Below are 19594 nucleotides of genomic sequence, written 5' to 3'. Positions count from 1 at the left end.
TAAAGAGCAGAAGGAGGCTGCAGTGGGGGGAGCATAGAATAGCAAAGAGAAACTGCAGAGTGTGCGAAGACCGCATGTGGGGAAGGCCCTGAGGCCAGGGAGCTGTGACAGAGAGAAGCCCAGGGACCAGGCAGCTTCTGTGGAGAAACCTGGATGGAGTCTGGGCCTAAAGGCAAGAGATGGAAGGCTAAGCTCCAGCTAGGAAGAACTGGGAGGACAAGCTGGGACAGAATAAGAGCTCTGGCTATGAGGGAAGACACCAGAGCTTAGTATGGACTCTTATGTGGTGATGGGCTTTATTTTGGGACCCTGTGATGGTTAAGAACTATTTCTGTTATTGAAGTGGCCCTAGGCAGGGGTGATAATATGGAAAGGAATTGTTTCTGCTACTAAATCAGCCCTAGGCAGGGGTGATGTTATCCTAGAAAAGAATCATCCTATTATTAAGCCAGCCACGGGCAAAGGGTGGGACAGCTGTGTGAAAGTTGTGTGCAGTTCTTACAGGTCCTGCAAATGGGGGCTAAAGGGATCAGTGTGCCTGTAAAGTGACCCAGGATGGAGTTCTTAGTAGATGGCCATCCTACAGGAGCCACTACAAAACAAAATTGTTCCATATTTTAATGTCCAGTTAAATAACTTATTACTGTTCTGGGTGCATTATTCATTTTCATATATAATTCAATAAAACTCTCAAATTCTAATTCACCTGAAACTGCCAGAAAATTTCAGGAGTATCACAGAAGTCTTAGTACTTGTCACAGAAGCATGGTGCCAAAGCATTCCCATTACAACTTTAATTCATTTAAAGTCAGACCCTGATACCCTTACTCACATGGAATAGTATTTTACAAGTAAGTGATATCAAAGGCACCACTTGTGAAGGGGTGATATTAAACCTGAGTTAAGGGTATCAGATAAGTACCCTTGGGCATATGCTGAAGTAAAAGGAGGGTAGTATTAAAACTGGAACCAAGAGTAAATGCCTACATTTTTCAGTTCACATATTAGCTATAAAGAACTTACTTTTATATCCAAAGCGTGTTGCAGTTTGAAGCGCATAGCTTCTTGCTCCTGACACTGGATTATGCACTGACATTCTGCAAATTGCATAGATGCCTGCAAGAGAGAATATGAGATTTAATTAACCTTTTCTTTGTTTTCTATTAAATGTTTTTAATCCTTTCTCTCTAATAAGAACAAGGGGCCCTACAAAGAGACCTTTTATTTGTATAGTGCCAGCAGTGTGGTAGGTGCTTTCTAGAAATATAAGACCAGATGCCGGCCCTGCAGAGCTTCCAAAAGGCAGCTGAATTGCCATATGACCCTAGTAGCAATGATCTCCACACAACAACCTTAGTGAAAGGAGATATTCCTATTGGAAAGAATCCTGAACACCTACGGGCTTTGGTAATCCAAGTGTATTAACTGGGCAAAGCCCTCCTCAAGGCTTTAAAATGGATGGGGGGGTGAAGTCTGGAATCTATACTCTGTTAAATAATACAACTTGTTAAAGATTGTTTATAGTGGAAAAATGTGATATATGCAGATATGATCATACGTATTCCGGTTCTTTAAATCTGTAGCAGGAAACTAAGCAACAGGAGCTGGGGAAGTTTCTGAGCCCGAGCGCTACTGTGAAGCAGAGAGAGACAGGGACATTTTAGGGAGGGTGTTTTCATAATTCTAATAAAGTTCCTTGTTCAGTGTTAGAAGAAACTGAGTTTCTTTCTGTCATTCTTTACCATTGTAACATGACAAAAAGGCAGTTGACTCTCTATGCTCACTGAAGCATGATGAATACAGTGTTCATACACATAATTAGCTGCCTCTTGTTTGCACGGTAGTTTCTATTTCAACATTCAACTCAAAAATAATTTATGAGCAGCAGGTTGATCAATTACATGTAATGATGTCTATACAGTGGAGGCTCTCCAGGGTAGGTAAGATAGGCTCTATCTGTCCTGTCTGACCATCTGTTATGATCTTTACCCACTGCTTTAAATGGGCTCTGACGGTACTTTTTACAGATAGTTTTCACCCACTCACTTTCAGACAGCACCAGCCTTCATTGTGTCTATGCCTTTGTTAGTTGGCTATATTATTACTGTATGTTCTGTTACACACAACAAAGCTGTACTAACATTATTAATGTTGCAGAGTCACGCACTCAAATTTAGGAAACGGCCAGAATTAAGGATGCCTGTGGTGCTGGCTCCGCATCTAATCTGTCTTCCCCCCCTCGCAGGCTGAGTCTCCCTCCTTAGGTTCCTCATCCCAGTCACCCCAACAACCACCTTGTCTCAGTCTCCTTGCCCAACCAGTCTCTGTCCACCCACAGGCTCCTTGTTCTAATCTACTCCTTCTCCGCACCCTACTAGGACTAGCTCTCTTCCCCTCTGTATATGCATCAAGGGGGGAGGGATAGCTCAGTGGTTTGAGCATTGGCCTGCTAAACCCAGGGTTGTGAGTTCAATCCTTGAGGGGGCTATTTAGGGATCTGGGGCAAAAATCTGTCTGGGGCTTGGTCCTGCTTTGAGCAGGGAGTTGGACTAGATGACCTCCTGAGGTCCCTTCCAACCCAAATAGTCTATGATTCAAGCATGTTCCTTTTGTACGCTGCCTGTATGCCTGGAGGGAGGGGGACTTTGTGGCACACGAGGGAGAGTCCACCTGCTCTTCATTGCCTGGTGGACCATGGAGTTTTATGGGGATGGCACATGCACAGTCTGGTTGGCACATAGGCGCTGTGAGGGGTTGAGCATGGCCAGTGCAGATGGAATTTAACTGCCAAACTCTAACAAGTCTATACTGAAGATATGCAAATGGAGATTTTTTTCAAAGGTTTATAGGTTGGTGCAGCTTGGGTGTTTTTCACAGGGATAGGAAAAGGCACATCTGGGGCCCCAAGGCAACCCCCTGCCGAATTCCAAGTCCTTGCTCCACAGAATGGAGGCACTTGAGCTCCTCCGTGAAATGGTTGTAAAAAATTTTAACATGGGAAAAGCACATTATTTTTCCACAATATCTTTTTCAGAAAGGGATGAACGGTTCTAGCTGAAATTCTGAAAACTTCAGCCTGAGGCAGAACCCAGCATGGAAACTTTCAGCCTGAATGGTTAAAGTATGGCAAAGTTGTAAAGCCACAGAAAACCGTGTTATAATGGAAAGTTGTCTTAACTATAAAGGGAAGGGTAACAGCCCTCCTGTGTACAATACTATAAAATCCCTCCTGGCCAGAGACTCCAAAATCCTTTTACCTGTAAAAGGGTTAAGAAGCTCAGGTAACCTGGCTGACACCTGACCCAAAGGACCAATAAGGGGACAAGATACTTTGAAATCTTGGTGGGTGGAAGGGTTTTGTTTGTGCTCTTTGTTTTGGGGGTTGTTCGCTCTTGGGACTAAGAGGGACCAGACATCAATCCATGCTCTCCAAATCTTTTTGAACAAGTCTCTCATATTTCAAACTTGTAAGTAACAGCCAGGCAAGGCGTGTTAGTTTTATCTTTGTTTTCTCAACTTGTAAATGTACCTTTTGCTAGAGTGTTTATCTCTGTTTGCTGTAGCTTTGAACTTAAGGCTAGAGGGAGTTCCTCTGGGCTCTTTGAATCTGATTACCCTGTAAAGTTATTTTCCATCCTGATTTTACAGAGATGATTTTTACCTTTCTTTCTTTAATTAAAAGCCTTCTTTTTAAGAACCTGATTGATTTTTCCTTGTTTTAAGATCCAAGGGGTTGGAACGGTGTTCACCAGGGAATTGGTGGAAGAGTCTCCCAAGGCTACCCAGGGAGGGAAAGGTTTTGGGGGGGAAGACAGAGTTTCCCAAATAACTCATAAATCATTTGGGTGGTGGCAGCAAAAGCAGACCTAAGCTGGTAGTTAAGCTTAGAAGTTTTCATGCAGGCCCCCACATCTGTACCCTAACGTTCAGAGTGGGGAAGGAACCTTGACAGAAGTGTTAGGCAATTTTAAGTATAGGTGTCACTACCAACTCCACCTCTAACAACAGTTAGTTTTACATGGCTGTTTGGGTCCTCACCTGGAGTGCTGTCTAGACCCAGGGGGCAGGATCTGCTGTGATAAGCTCAACCAGACAGCAATTGCAACAGCACAAGGTACTTACAATCCTCCCTGAACTGGGAGGCCTGCGGCCTCCATAAATGGGCAATACTGGCCAGGGTGATCACCAGGAACATACTGATTCAGTGTCTCTCTGGCAGGGCTCCTACAGAGTCCCGACCACAGAACATTCAGTGGAAGGTAGCAGTGCAAACCACACTTGCCCTTCCCTAGGGGTGAATTCTTCCCTTCTAGCTCAAGGAGGTGCAACTTGTATCTCCCGCGCCAGCTAGGGCTAAATTAAGGCTTCTGTTAAAGAAACCAGAAGTATATTAACGTGAGGTCCAGGTCAAAGTTTTAACAGATGTCATCTCTTAAAGTCCCTTCTCTTCACAGGAAATAGTACAGAAAAGTTTGGGGAATGAAAAGTCTGGCTGAACCAAGAGCTACCTTATCAAGAGCTGCCTCCATGTTAGCAATCTTTTCTTTCAAACGTCGATCTTGTGACCTTAGGATCTCCAGCTCTCCAGTCATCTTGTTGTTTTCTGTTGCAATACAACTCAGTTCTTGGCTCAGTTTATTTTTCTCTTCTTTCAGATAATGCTTCTCCTGCATTTGTAGAGATCAAGACCAAAGTGAATGAGATAACAGTTTAGGATTGCTAACAATATACACATCTGTTGTCTATGAGCTTTATGACTTGAAGTAGTTTATATTCTTTAAAAAAATTTCAGTGAACCTTTCCAGAAGCTCAGCTATCGTACTAAGCAGAAACAGGAGTTTTCACAATAAGAAGGTGACCTCTTATAGCGTTAGACTGTCACCTCACAGAGCCTTGAACCATTTCATATCTGAAATTTGAAGCTTTGAGAGTGTATGAGCATACCATGCTCCACATTATTATAAGCTCTTCCATTGCCTAATACCGAAGAAACAACTGTCATATTCCATGCAAGTGACTAGATCCAAAGCTAGCAGAGGACCATGAATTGCTGTAAACACATGTAGGTGATAATCCAGTCAACTCTACTGGTAACTAAACCACTTATCTGTCTTGGAATCTACTAGACAGACCTTCATTGTTAAGAAACTGACAAGCAGTATCCACCAAAACTTGAAATGCTGAGAATCTGAATTAAGACAAATTCTGCTAAACTGTCCTCCAAAGCAAGCACCCACTGTGGCATTATTGTATGAACAATAATGTTTACAGAAAATATGAAAATAAATTATTGTAGCTGCCTGACAGTTTTTGTCAATCAGGATATGTTAGCTAATAAATATAATAGTTGCCTGCTATTGAGCAGAATGAACCAAAATCACCTCTGCATGGATTTTTCAGTTAGGAAATAGTATCTCAAATCCAGCAGCAAACAAAACTGAGAGGTAAAACTGAGGGTCAGCACTGAGGGCCAGATTCAGAAGGATGTGCAAGAAAGGGGAGTTGGTTGGTAAGAGGGTGTGAGTCTAAATGAGTTTGTAAGTAATTAAGGGCCTGATTCTCGTTTACACTAAGGTCACTTTCATCTGATCTGGCAGTAAATTATATTTACCCTCAGTTTAGGGCTCCTTTACATCACTAGAGCAGTATAAAGTGACTTAATGTATATGAAAATTAGGCCCTAAGTCTCAGGGAATTTAAGTCTGGAGAGAGACTAATTGATGTAACCTTCAACTGGAGGAAGCCAGATGAAGGTGTAAGTTACGTTAACTAATACTCCCTTTGGTCTCTCTTGGACTAACCCTGAATTTGGCCCTGAATCTCTACTTGGAACTATTTATCTAAATATAGTTAAATACTTTTACTTGGAGCTCTTGTGACCTTAGTTGCATTTGTCATTGCCTCCTCCAAGAATTTAATCTTGCTCTGCAATGCATCTATCTGTCCTCTCTTGGCTGTGATTTGCTTCTGCATTCCCATTGCAACTTTCATAGCTGTAAAAGACAAGGTTCCCAACTGATTAGTCCTTTATGAACAAAATGGATCAAGCATGATGCTTTCTGTGTTCTTATTTGGAAATCAATTGTCAATAATACACTAAAAACAGACTGTGGGTTGGGATCCTGCAGTCCTTATGTGAGCAAACTTCCCATTAGAGTCAATGGGAGTTTTGCCTAGGTGGTGACTGTGATATAAACAGAAGAACCTAAACTGGTAAATTTAATATAGACCACCTCATACTCTGAAGAAATGCAGCTCCAAATTTCCTGGCTTAATTTGATTCCTAGTAAACCATAAAACAACAAGGTGTCTGCATATGCCACTGTTTTTTATTCCTTTTATAAAATATTTGAATTACCATTAAAAACATCTACTGAAGGAATAAATATATTTACAAATTCCACTTGTTAAAAAGACAAACAAATATGACGTAAGGAAAAAAACCTTCCAAAGTTACCATGGCCGTCGGAACCTTCCATAGTCTTTAAAGTGGCTCTGGTTTGTTCCAGTTCAGCCTGGGCAGATTTCAATTGCATTCTGAGTTTGCTCGTGATACCTTCCATCTCTTCGCTTTTGTCTCGATAATTCCTCTTTAAATTTTCATATTCCTCTGTTCAATGTAAGCACATTGAATTGAACGAAAGTGTCAAGTGGTTCATAAAATCACCCACCTGTTACTATTTAATTTATTTATTTATGGGCTGATTAATCCCTTAAAAGGAATATGATATTTATGCAATTAACAGAGAAAAAAATTGCTAACAAATTAAAACACGTCATATTCCATTGCATTGCTATGATGTCATCCAAAGGCTGTGTTTCACTGGAACAAAATGAGATGCATTTCCTAACTGTTCTCTAAGGCTACCATTCTACAACGTGACAATAAAGCTACACTTCTTGATTGTGTGCTGCTCAGGGATCAGACTGCCCATTGCTACCTGGGGTGGCATAGCTACTTGTGAGATAAAATATTTGACCTGTGCCCATTCTCTCAGGCTCTTTTTCACAACTCCAACCTGCTCTATGTCCGGACATAGCTATAATCACCCCCTCTCCACACAATCCCCCCTGAAATCGCTTTGGCACAGCTGCAACTCAAATGCATCCCTCAAACAGCTCTGACCCCCTCAAATTCCCCCAATCATCCTCCACAACACTATGTTCCCTACACAACTCCCTCCCGCTACCTGCACAGGTCTGGCTCCCCCACAGTGTGGCCCCCCCAGCTCTGGACCCTCCATTTCAGACCCCCCCACGCCCTCACACACTTTAACTCTGTTATTATTACCTTTCACAAAATCTGAGGACAGACTTTCCAACTAAAAGTATGTATATGGTTACAATCTACTAATCTTGCTGAGGTCAGAGTTAAGGTTGTGCACTGGAGCATGACTGTGGGAAGCTGGGCATCTTATTGTGGGTGTGTCTATGCTGAAAATGAATGGGGGAATCTGTGAATGCGTGTGGCTGGTATAATGTCTGCATAGTACAGCATGTGAATTGTGGTTGGTCTGGATGTTAATGCTGCCTTAACAGGTGATTTCCTTGAGTTCTGGTGACTGTGGTGAAAGGAAATACACATGTACAACCTCACCTCATAGTTATGAGTTTTTGAGTAGGCTATTATTGGCAGTGATAGGGCTCAGATACTTTCTGCCAATATCACATACTATATGTCCCTGGCATCTTGATCTCCTTTCATGTATAGTATTTAAGGAATGCATTTGCTAATGTCCTCTTTCTGATGAGTTAAGATACAAGATTTTCTTTCACTAGTTTGATAGTAAACAGTTAATAGGATGTGCCAGATCAGTTTATTTAAATTATGGAACATTGCAGTATCTAGCTTCCCTGTATAATACCTGAGGAAGAAGGAGGGGTCTTGGTGAAGTTTATATTCTGTGACCTACTAGGGTTTTTATTCTGGGCCCTACTGAAGGTCAGGCTGTGCTAAGTATTTTTGCACAAGGCACTGGGAGTTATGCCTCTAAATTACACCATCTTCATTCTATACTAGAAATCCAAATAATGAATTAGCTCTCTGAAGCAGCCTGACCATCAGTGTACTCTATCTGGGAACCTTTTACTTGACTTTACTGGTAGCCATATTTGGATTGGATAGAATATTTGGATTCTATTTTTAACATCAGCCTGATTTAGCAGATATCTGATCTGAGGCTCCCTACCTGCGAGGCCAGCTAGCTCAGTGCGACTGGCTTTCAGCTCATTCATTAGTTGGTCTCTTTCCAGTTTCATATCCTTTACTGCACGGAGCCTCTCAGTGCAGGTATTTATCAGTTTAACTTTTTCCAGCTCCAGCTCACTCAATCTGGCCTCCATTTCACGGATTCTGTCTTCTTTCTTGTCCATCGCAATCTACTTATGTAAATAAATAAATGATAATAAATCTATTAATTAACAATTAAGACATATACACATCAGAATGATTTGAAATCTGATTTTTATCATGGAATAACTTGGTGCAAAGATAAAACTAGAATGGAAAAGACACATTTACTTAAAAATGGGGGGCATAAATAGATAAACAGATTCTTTCAGCATATATCACTGTCTCTGCTAACCCAGTTGATTACTGTTTTTAACAAAATGTGCTTTGGTCTTAAGCATTATCAGAGTTCAGCTAGTGGCTAAATCAGTTTATAAGATCCCTAACTCAGGGATATTTTGTGTTTTGATTCCTGTAGTTACTCACAAGATTTTTAAAAAGACTGATTTACACCTTTTCACCTGTGAATGATCTGGGATTTGAAATGATTTCTTACCAAGTTGATGGAAACTAGGCTGAGCCTTTGGGAAGGTACTCAGTATACCATCTACATGAGGTGACCATGAGAAGAGGCAGGGTAAAGTGGCACTTGAAACCAGAAAAGTCACATGCTCCAAAGGTTGTAGGGGCCATAGCTCAGCTGTGGCACCCCATACACATCACACAACAGCAAAAGTACAAGGAGGCAAGGATGGCTTCATACTAAACCAGCACTGAGAGAAGACAGAGCTGATGAAGAGGTAGATCTGAATATTTTAGTGATAAGGTCCTTTGGCTTTGAAGGCTGCTGCAGATGAGGTGGGAGACTTCTGTATATGAATCTCTGAAGTGAGAGCCCTGCTAAGTATAGGGCCAGATACATCACTTGCAAAGTCTCTAGTGGGTTCAGCCCAAGAGACTTAGAACCATGCTTGTAACAGAACCAGGGAGTCAGCTCTGGATCTGATGATGCACTGCAAAACTCCTTAGCCCTCACTCAAAACTCTGGATGCTGAACTGACATCAGACCAGAACCAATGGAGATCAACGGAAAGAGCTCAAGTGTACCTCCAGTGCTGAACTGATCAAATTATTTCTATATGAACCAACAAATCTGAGCCACTTGGAATTGAGTAAGCTCCAAGAACCAACCTTTCCTTTTCTAAGGAGTCTTGTCAGCACCTGAATATGGCGAGCTTAGAATGCCTCTTCTTTAAAGAAGATGTCAGGTCTATAGGGCATACTCTAGATGAGGAATGTTTAATCAGTCTCAATGAAGAGAGCCACAAAGGTTGAGAGTGCTTCTCCTTCTGTAACTAAACACTCATAATTATCACTCTCAGTAACAATATGACTTTTTCTGTTTTGTTGAAGGTGCGGTCTGACACCTTCAGATCTGACATCTCCAAGGCCTTCAAGATTGAGTCCTGAGTGGACAAAATTTCTTCCTAAATTTTTGTCTACTTCTCCCGCTCGCCTCTTGCCTGCGGTGGTGGGGGTGGTGAAGCCTGTATGGTAAAGGGTGCCTCACAGGTTGGTCCGTCATGCACTTCTCGTTGTCATCAACCTTTGAAGCCTAAACACTTCTCTGGATCTGTCTATGAAAGAACAAACTAGTTCTGGATCTAACACACTGTTGTTATAGTAACAATTAACATCAATTATAACGGCTAATTATTATACTAACATCCACTGTTATTCTAAAACTAATTCACTGTGTAATCGAGAACAATGAAGCAATGGTTCTATGCCCTCTATCATCAGTAGAAAAGAAGCTGAAAATGGTAGGGTGGCCTTTTATAACCACAGATATGATCTGCAGATCAATGCGTTCACACCACCACCTGCTGCTCAACTGCCTTAGAGTGGGACACACAATGGCTGAAGCACTATTCTACAGTGGGGATTCACAGTGGTAATTTTGTGATGAAGAACACTCTTTTGCCACCTCCTTCTAGTCCTTGTTTGGTTTTTGGTAAAATGATGGAGCAGAACAATTGGCCTATAGATTATAAAAATAAGAGGCTAAGCTATTCACACAGACACACATTTGGTTGTGCATAACTGGGTAATTGTACACCTTGTTAAATTTGCAGTTGTGCATGCAGTTATCCCTTTGGTATATGCAAAAGCATGCTTTTACATGTGCAACACAGGTACACATTTTTGAATATTTAGTCCAGTTTAGTTACTTCTCTGACTCATGGACATAGAGTGAAATCCTGGCCCTGCAGGATTGCACATGATTTCACCCATAATCTGTTAACTTCAGACCTAGAAATATTTATCTTATTTTTCATACAAACTGATCAAAATAATAATGATAACATAATGATGATGCTCCCAGCCATGCTAGGTCTTCTAAATGTTTATAGATTTCTAGGCCCATTTTCCGACCTCCTTGAAAACACAGACAGTGTAACATATCGATAGAACAGAATGAATGTACTGTCTTGCAGAGACGTAAACACTGTGAAATGTACAGACCTTAAGTTCTTGTACTTCCAGTTTCCTGTCACTGATTTCTTTCACAAGCTGAGATTTCTCCACCTCCATTGCACCAGCAGTTCGGCCATGCTGGCCCACAATCTGGGTCATGTTCTCAATTTGCTTTTGGAAGATCTCAATAACTCTTTCCTTTTCCATCACCTGCAGTTTCAGTGTCTCACACTCCGACTGCACATTTTGTAAGTAGTCCCCTTCATTCTTTAAGAGCTGGAGCTCCTGCAACTTACTATCTACCCGTGACCGGAGCTTCTTGATTTCCTCATTGGTAATTTCAATGGCTCTCTCCTTCTCTTGCAGGCAGGCTGTCAAGTCAGACACTGTTCTCTCAGAAGCCTCCAGATTGATCTTCTTGGCTGTCAGATCTTCAACCACTTTACGGAGCATCTCTTTGGTTGATTCTAGCTGGGCAGTCAAGGAGGAGACTCTTTCAATGCTTTCATTCTTTTCCTTAATTGCAGTCATCTGAATGGTAACAATAAAATGGTCAACTTTGACAACCGTATTTTCTATCTATCTTCCTACCTACAGGTTTTCTAGCTACCTATCTATGGATTTTCTATAGCATCCATCATTATAGTATCTAAGAGCTTCATCGGTAAATTAGGTTTGCATGACAAGGACCCTAGTGGATTTCATGATTCTTCTGCTTTTCTTCCTTCCTTGATAAAGGAAACACAGTGTGAAATATAGAAAAAAAATAAGTAGGACTGATGATGAAAAATAGAATAAACAAATTAACTGTCTCTAAACTATTTAGAGGAGACAGGTCTAAATCATTCAATATATTAAAGCCTGGCCAATTGAACTTTACAGCAAATATATCCTGGAAAAAGTATGTGTGCATCAATAGTATATAACTAGTTTTATTGCTGTAGTCAGCAAAGTGCATAGACTTTTATGGGACAACCTCCAACAGGAAGCATCGTGACCCAAGAGCCGCTAATAGTGCAGTACAGATGCAGAAGACAAGAATGGACCCAGAAATATCAGGAATTGAAGGTAGAATTTCATGGGGTGGGTGGTTGCAGGAAATAGTTGTAGGGAAAGCCTGGCTAGTTGGTGGCAAATAAAGGAATCAAGTTATAGACAAATTAATTTGACCTAAAGTGAAGAGCAGTAGCTGACAGGATTGGCACTGGGTTACATATTTGGAGTTGGAAGATTTTTTGAGAGGATGCAGCAGTTTGAAGGAAGGAGTTGACTCTAGAGCTTGATGTCCAGAGTCTACTCTGTTGAAAGCAACAGAACAGTCCTTTTGGACACAGGGCTCAACTCAGCCCAGTAATTAGGCTGTAGACATAAACACCGCCATGTCCCGATGAAATACTGTATAGAGTGGATCAATTATGAGGGCCTTTAGTTCACTAGCTCTTCTTGCAGAAGTGATTGCCACCAGAAACACCGTCTTGAAAGAGAAGTGAAATAGAGAACAGTCCACAAGAGGTTCATAGGGTGCTGCCATCAGTCCTGTGCACATTACATTTACTGTACATGCACAAAATGCGATTTCTGGAGGCTTATAACTTGGCCAAAGCCAAACCAAGTTTCACCAGACACTCAAAGTCACTTCTTCATGAAGTGTGTTAATGTGCCAAATTTCAAATTCCAGCTGTTTTGGTATAAAATCACCTTAGGCCAGAGATTAGGACCGAAAATTTCTGACTGACAGGTGAAAGTTCCAGAAAGTTATGAGTGATCGAAACTAGGGTGTTAGAATGAAAACCTCTGGCACCTTATGTATAGATGCTGCTCATGTTCCAACTAGGATAACAAAAACAGTGCTATTTTTAGTATATATCTAGGTGTATGGGAATGGGAAATCTCTCAATGGTAATAATACCACTCAGCAGTTCCTTCCTGACCTGACGTTCCATTTGTCCCTGACACTCGGTCTTCATTGTCTTCATTATGTTCTCCATGCGCTGCAATTCCATATTCTTGTTGTCCAGTTCTCGCCGTAGGTGGTCAATGGTGATGCTGTTGCCAGTGTCCCGATCCCAAAGCCGCTTGTTCTGCTCCTTTTCCAGACTCAGTTCCATCTCTTTTTTATGTACATCAGCCTACAAGAAATTACAGCAGCCATTGTCCTCTTTAAATTGTAAAGCCATCCTGTCTTTTGTTTTCTTTAATATTAGCAACAATCAGTAATATAGTTAAATCATTATTACTATATCTTTACACCTAATAAAAGCCAGGATTTCTGGTGAACAGCTAGTTTGATGCTTCTGAGGCACCATCTTTCAACATAGCAATAGCTTTAAACCAATCCTCTTCTAAGTACTACTGCTATTAATATTTTATTTAACATTTCAAGACTTGAAGCCTTTGATGCCATTTCTATGCCAATATACCTTAGCCAAAAAAAATCAGCAAAATGCAAAAAACTGCATTGTATCAAAATTAAAAGTGAAAATACAAATACCACAGTACATGCCAAGGAAGGAAATCATCCACCTTTAACAATAACGAGAACTGTAATTTCATGGCTTGATTGACTCTGTTTGCAGACAGCAATTTGTTGTACGTTTTTTCAATCATTTTTAGCTCAGAAACAAATGTAAAGATTCAAAAACTGATGCCACAATCCAAAATTATCCGGCAATTTGGGAAATGTTAATTAAAAAAGGGGTTAGCAGAATTCTTAGTAGAACGTGAAGGGGCTGAAATTTTGGAAGTGGAGGCAGCACGCAGAATACTAGTAAAGCCAAAGAAAAGGGGAATGAAATGAGAGGCTCAAAGAGTGAAAGAATGAACATACACAGTAAAGGCATTGAAACAAATTTAACTTTTCCCCCAATGCCTTGAAGAATATTAGAAACTGAGACTATCTTACTCATCTATTACAGTGACATTTCATCAGTGACCATAAAACTAGAATGCTTTACTCTTAATTGTATAGTGACTGTCCTGACTCCAGCCTTCTCTACGCTATAAAGCGTTCACAGGAAAAGATATACTTTACGCATTCCTGATTAGATAAGAACGGCCATACTGGGTCAGACCAAAGATCCATTTACAGGGCCGGCTCTACTGTTTTTGCCACCCCAAGCAGCGCGCCGAATTGCCGCCGCGGACGGCGGGGGCAGTCCATGTGTCGTTAGGGCAGCATGCGCGTTTCCGCGGCGGCGGCTATTCGACGGCAGCTTCTGTCTTCAGCCAGAAGACAGAAGCCGCCGAATTGCCACGGCCGTGGAAACACCCTAATGGCACATGGACTGCCCCCGCCCTCCGCGGCGGCAATTCGGCGCGCTGCTTGGGGCGCAAAAAATCACGGACTGCCGCCCCTTGCAGATTGCCGCCCCAAGCACCTGCTTGGAATGCTGGTGCCTGGAGCCGGCCCTGTCCATTTAGTCCAGTATCCTGTCTTCCAACAGTAGCCAATGCCAGGCGCCCCAGAGGGAATAAACAGAACAGATAATCATCAAATGATCCATCCCCTGTCGCCCATTCCCAGCCTCTGGCAAACAGGCTAGGGACACCCTCCCTGCCCATCCTGGCTAATAGCCATTGATGGACCTATCCTCCATGAACTTATCTAGTTCTTTTTTGAACTCTGTTATAGTCTTGGCCTTCACAATACCCTCTGGCAAAGAGTTCCCCAGACTGACTGTGCGCTGTGTGAAAAAACACCTTTTGTTTGTTTTAAACAGCATACAGAATGCAGTCATGCAAAACTCTTCTTCAGATTCCATGTGTCACCTATTGTACAAGTGACACTAGACAGAGAGTTGGTATACTAACCTCCCAAAACCCAATCATGACATTACAGAACTCATACACAGAGCAAAAGATGAGTGTGATGAGTATTACACTTAGCATTGGAAATAGGGTGTATGTATGAAACCAATGATCTGTGATGCACAATTTTGCTACTATCTGTGCAAGCTATACAGGTACAGTGTGGTTTCTTTTTCCCCATTTAAGATGTCTTCAGTCTATGGCTAGGGACTATTTAGAGTAGTTAGGAAAGTCCTGGATCAAAAAAAAAAAAAATCTTACTAAGCAGATATGAAAGGAAAAAAGGTGGGATGCTAACCTAGCTTAGCTATGGGGTCAGAGTTAAGGATGGGAATGGGCGATGGGATGGATCACTCAATGATTCCCTGTTCTGCTCACTCCCTCTGAAGCACCTGGCATTGGCCACTGTCAGAAAACAGGATACTGGACCTTTGATCTGACCCAGTATGCCGGCTGTTCTTATATTTGGGAGCCTTAACTGTGATTTTCATAGTTTCAAATGTTTGCATTGCTTTTAATGTTAACCTGAGCTCTGAATTTCCTGGGTTTCTAATGGAAATGAACTTGTGATAAGGTATGTGCCCCACATAAGTAATGAAACAATTAACTGGAGTGGAGAGCCCAATTAAGGCACCTGGTTGCACCTGAAGGGTGGGCCAGGCCCAATTAAAGAAGAATCCCAGCTGGGTTGTTAGTATAAAGAGAGGAAGCCCAGCCTAGAGGATGGTTGTGGGGAGAAAGCGTTCTGCAGTGCCTCCCTTGGTAGTATGGAGGAGAGCCTGGCGGGGTCAAGGAGAAAGCTCCCTGGGATCCTCTCCTGAATAGAGGATGCTGGTAAGAGTCTAGGAGAGACATGGAGCAAGTATTGAGGTGGAGTAAACTCATTAAAAAGGCAGAATTGGGACTTCCAGAAAGAGAGAGAGAGAGAGAGAGAGATTGAGACCGAGCCCTGGTAGATGCTCAATTGAGGAACAGAGCAGGGGAAACCTGAGAGATTAAATGAGAGCCTGAGGAGGGCAGAAGTTTGTTTAAGTTTGTACTTCTAGTTTGGGATTTTGTTGGGGGACACAGGGAAGAGCCCTGAGAGTCCTGGCCACTAAAAGAAAGATGAAACTAGAGAATCTGTGGGGAGAAGGCTGGAAAAAGGCCATGGAAGGAGGATGTCCAGGGAAGCAGCAGCAAGGAGTCTGATGGAGCAGATGTTGGCTGCTGGCTATCGGGGCCCAGTGTAAAGGAGGGGTCTGGGTTCCCCTAGCTTTCACTGTGGCACATAGTGTGAAACCCCTGGGAAGGGGTTATGGTTGAATCCCTAAATGAAGGCTGGTAGGGACCATGGGGACCAGAGTTGAGGGCCAAAGTAAGGATTGGAACTATTATTTGCAAGACTTCTTGTTATCCTAGAAGGGGTGGGACTAAATGTGACCTGACCAGGGGGCTGAGGTCATAAGAACAGGCAGACCACTTCCAGGCCGGAGCTGGTGTTGGCAGGAATGAAGGAGAGTCTGCTATGCCATGCCCAGCCACAAGGGGGTATGCCTGCATTGAGTGTGCTCTTTTCAGACCTTTCTGAGGATTTCTGGGGCAGGAAGATTAAATTTATAGTAAGTCTCAATCTTAATTATAAAGAGGCTGCCAGCTTTCCATAATAGGCAAGGTGCCAATACAACAGCAACAATAAAAAGAAAAGCTCTCAGAAGGTAAGATTGAATCCGTGTATTCAACTGATTACGAGACAAACTGATTACTAAAATGGAACTCCCCTATAAATTGTTCTTCAATGGTTTATTAATATCTCAAATTCCTACCAGCAGCTGCTGAAGCTGATCATCCAGATTTCCAGATTCTTGACTGTATTGATCCCGTTCAGTTTGTGCCTCTGCCATCTCAGAATGAGCCAGGTGCAATTGCTTTTCCAAATCTTCTATCTAAAGTACGCATGCAAATAAAAAGAATGTAACAGCTGGGGCTAATTATCTTATGGGACAGTTCTACTCCGAAAAGTGACTATGTCCAAAAGGTGCTGCTGTACTCGGCAGATCTGTTCCCTATGTGTATTCAAAGATATATCTGCTTGCTTTAGTGATTAAAGTGAGTTTTTACTACTATTTTTTCCTCTTGTTAGTCCTGGAGAGCCAACACAGCTAGGGGAGAATGAGCTGGATTCTATTCCCACTCAAACCTCATCAAGAGAATTGTTAACTACAGTCTAAATGCAGAATCTTGATGTTGGTAATGGCTGAGCTAGGAAAAAACCCAGTTTGACTTGCAGATTCTAAGTTGAGATTGCATGGTTGGCAGTTAGATAAATCAACATTTTACTTGAAAATTGAGCACCTTTGATAAGGAGTCACTGTGTGGTAATAAACATAGTACCACTCACAATGCTATTGTAACACTTTTCAAAGAACTACACTTTAAAATCTAAAATCTTTCTTGGCCCGACTAAGATCTTGAAATTACCTTTTTGCCTTCTTTAAAAAACAACCAACCAACCTTTCATTGGCATAGGACAGAAGTAGTAAACTGTTCTCTCTATAATGCAATTATAATTACAGGGGAATAGCACATGTTCTGATTATTAATACAGTTGCATAGCCAGTTTATTCAGGAGTGACCTCAAAACTCCTGCCTTTCAGACCAGTGGAGAGTGGGAACATCATGCCAATGATGCTGTCATTATCCAACAGGAGAGTACAGGACAGGTCCATAAGAATCTCCTCGACAAGTCTTATCCCAAAGCCTGGTAGAGACAGGATTTGCCATCCCTGTCACTGAGCTGCAATTCTGATTCTAAGGCCTACAGTGCTCTCTGGATAGAGAGACGGTGAGGACTGGCTGTGGGGTCCCTGGTAATTCCTCTGCTTGCTAGAAGTGCAACATTAAAGGACCACTCCCAGGGCCTTTTCTGTCTGCAGTTGCCCTTAGAGCCATTCCTACAGCCCCACTATGGTGGGGCTCCATGGGAAAGGACATATTACTTATTGTACATAATATCTGGGAGGTTGGGGGAGAATGATGGTCCATACAGTCTTACCCACTCCCTGAGCTGACCACTCCCCTCCTCCTGTGAGAAACAAACCAGTGGAGAGCCCTCTGTAGGCTCCAGAGGTGTAGGAAGGTACTACCAATGGGGCTGCCCCCTCGCTTCCACGTGGGACAGATCTGTTAATGGAGAAAGCCCTTCATGCACGGATCTCCTGAGGACAATCTGAGCCAGGATTTGGCAGAGTATGGAGAGTCCCTTGCCAAACACAGCATGAGAACGATGTCCAGATGGAGCAGTACAAAAATAATAGCTTACCCTATACTACCCAATTTCCTCTAAAAATGCTTGTATGTCTGGTCATATTCACTTTGTTCTTAAAGATGAAGTGAAATCCTTCAGATATGCCATGGCCTGAGTGTAAGGTTCTGCGTGTCTGTAGCAATAGCTGATGAAGCCAATAATACCTACAACACAGCAGGGAGCTGCATTCCTTCATCATAAATACATTATCAAATCTATGTGCAAACAAATGGGTTATCTGCACCTGGAGGTGGTAAACTTTCTCTAATGCAGCAGTCCCCAAACTCTTGAGGTTCGTGCACCCCCTAACTCCTGTCCACTCACCCCTCCAGAATGACGCTGCATCTCAGGGGGGGAGGGACGCAGACGGGGGGAAAGGGGCCAAGGCTAGGGCTGCAGTTGGGGGTGGGGCTGGGAGCAGGGCTGCTGCCAGGGGCCAAGGCTGGGGGCGGAGCCACAGCTGGGCTACAATGGGAGCCAGCAGTGAGGCCCGCGGCCAGCTGTGGCTCCGTTCCCAGCCTTGCCGCCAGGAATGGAGCCGCAACCAGCAGCCAAGGCTAGGGGCTGGTACAGGGCCAGGACCGGATCCGCGCCGAGACTGTGGACGGGGCCAGGTGCAGGTATCTGAAAGTGATGTTTGCTGCAGTTAGTAACATTCGGAGAAGTATTGCACATAAAATTCTGGGTTTCTATTTTTGAATCTATTTTTGTTAAGAATTCCAAAAGGGAAAAATGCCCAAAGATTGTGTTCTGCAGTCATAGATATAGGTGGCATCTTCCAGACAAACACCTGTCAGGGATGGTCTAGAGCTGAGGTTGTGTTGGTCCCAGGCTATTAGAGAGACAAGGTGGATGAGGTAATATCGCTTATTGGACCAAATTCTATTGGTTCGGGAGACAAGCTTTGGAGCTTACACAGAGATCTTTTTCAGGTCTGGGAAATGTACTCAGCGTCACAGCTAAATGCAAGGTGGAACAGATTGTTTAGCGTAAGTCGGTAACACATATTTCAAGGGACCATTCAAGTGGAAATGGCCCATAAACACCTCTCCAGTCGTGGGTGGGTGGGAAATATGATTGCACACCCATAGTTGTCGCCTACCACCTACCACTGGAACCCACATGGGGTATCATAAAACAATTACAACCTATATTTGATGGGGACCACATCCTGAAAGAAATCTTTCCTAAACCCCTTTTTCTGGCCTTCAAACAACTCTTCAACCTCTCTAAGCTCATCATCAGAAGCAAACTCCCCACAGACCGGGACTCACCAACTCAAAGTGTCACCAGACCCTGCCAGAACAACAGAGGCAAAACCTGTAGACATACCTCCACAGCTACAATGATCAACCCTCCCTGCCTCCCCCCCACCCTACACTTTTCAGGATCCATGGGTCCTACCTATGCCCGTCACAACATGTGGTATACCTCATCCAGTGCACTAAATGCCCTGATCACAACTATGTGGGTGAAGCGAGACAATTACTATGCTCACAAATGAACTCATGCAGAAAAATTATAAAAGACAAAAACACCATCCATTTCACCTGCGGGTGAACACGTTTCACAAAGCGATCACTCCATATCTGACCTCTCAGGTCTCATCCTCAAAGGAAACCTGCACAACAGCTTCAAAAGATGAGCCTGGGAGCTTAAATTCATATCTTTGCTAGACGCTAAAAACCAAGGACTGAATAGCGACACTGGATTTATGGCTTATCACAACAATCTGTAACCCACTAAATCCAGGGCCGGCTCTGGCTTTTTGGCTGCCCCAAGCAAAAAAAAAA

General features: G+C 42.7%; 1 protein-coding gene across 1 annotated transcript in view; it reads right to left on the bottom strand.

The window, feature by feature from the left end:
- CCDC158 (coiled-coil domain containing 158) overlaps window positions 1-19594 on the bottom strand; it is a 47017-nt gene that overhangs the window by 15186 nt on the left and 12237 nt on the right. The window contains exons 9-17 of the mRNA XM_026653275.1: window positions 16321-16440; window positions 12640-12837; window positions 10757-11239; window positions 8190-8379; window positions 6458-6610; window positions 5881-5993; window positions 4509-4667; window positions 1024-1116; window positions 503-507 (exon numbers count right to left, since the gene is read on the bottom strand). Of these exons, the coding sequence (XP_026509060.1) occupies window positions 503-507; window positions 1024-1116; window positions 4509-4667; window positions 5881-5993; window positions 6458-6610; window positions 8190-8379; window positions 10757-11239; window positions 12640-12837; window positions 16321-16440 (1514 nt within the window). The remainder of the gene's footprint in view (window positions 1-502; window positions 508-1023; window positions 1117-4508; window positions 4668-5880; window positions 5994-6457; window positions 6611-8189; window positions 8380-10756; window positions 11240-12639; window positions 12838-16320; window positions 16441-19594) is intronic.

Source organism: Terrapene carolina, unplaced genomic scaffold (genome assembly GCF_002925995.2).
Source record: "Terrapene carolina triunguis isolate 2854851 unplaced genomic scaffold, T_m_triunguis-2.0 Scaffold136, whole genome shotgun sequence".
Classification (NCBI taxonomy): domain Eukaryota; kingdom Metazoa; phylum Chordata; order Testudines; family Emydidae; genus Terrapene; species Terrapene triunguis.
Note: the sequence above shows the minus strand (reverse complement) of the source record. Positions and strands in the feature narration are given on the sequence as shown.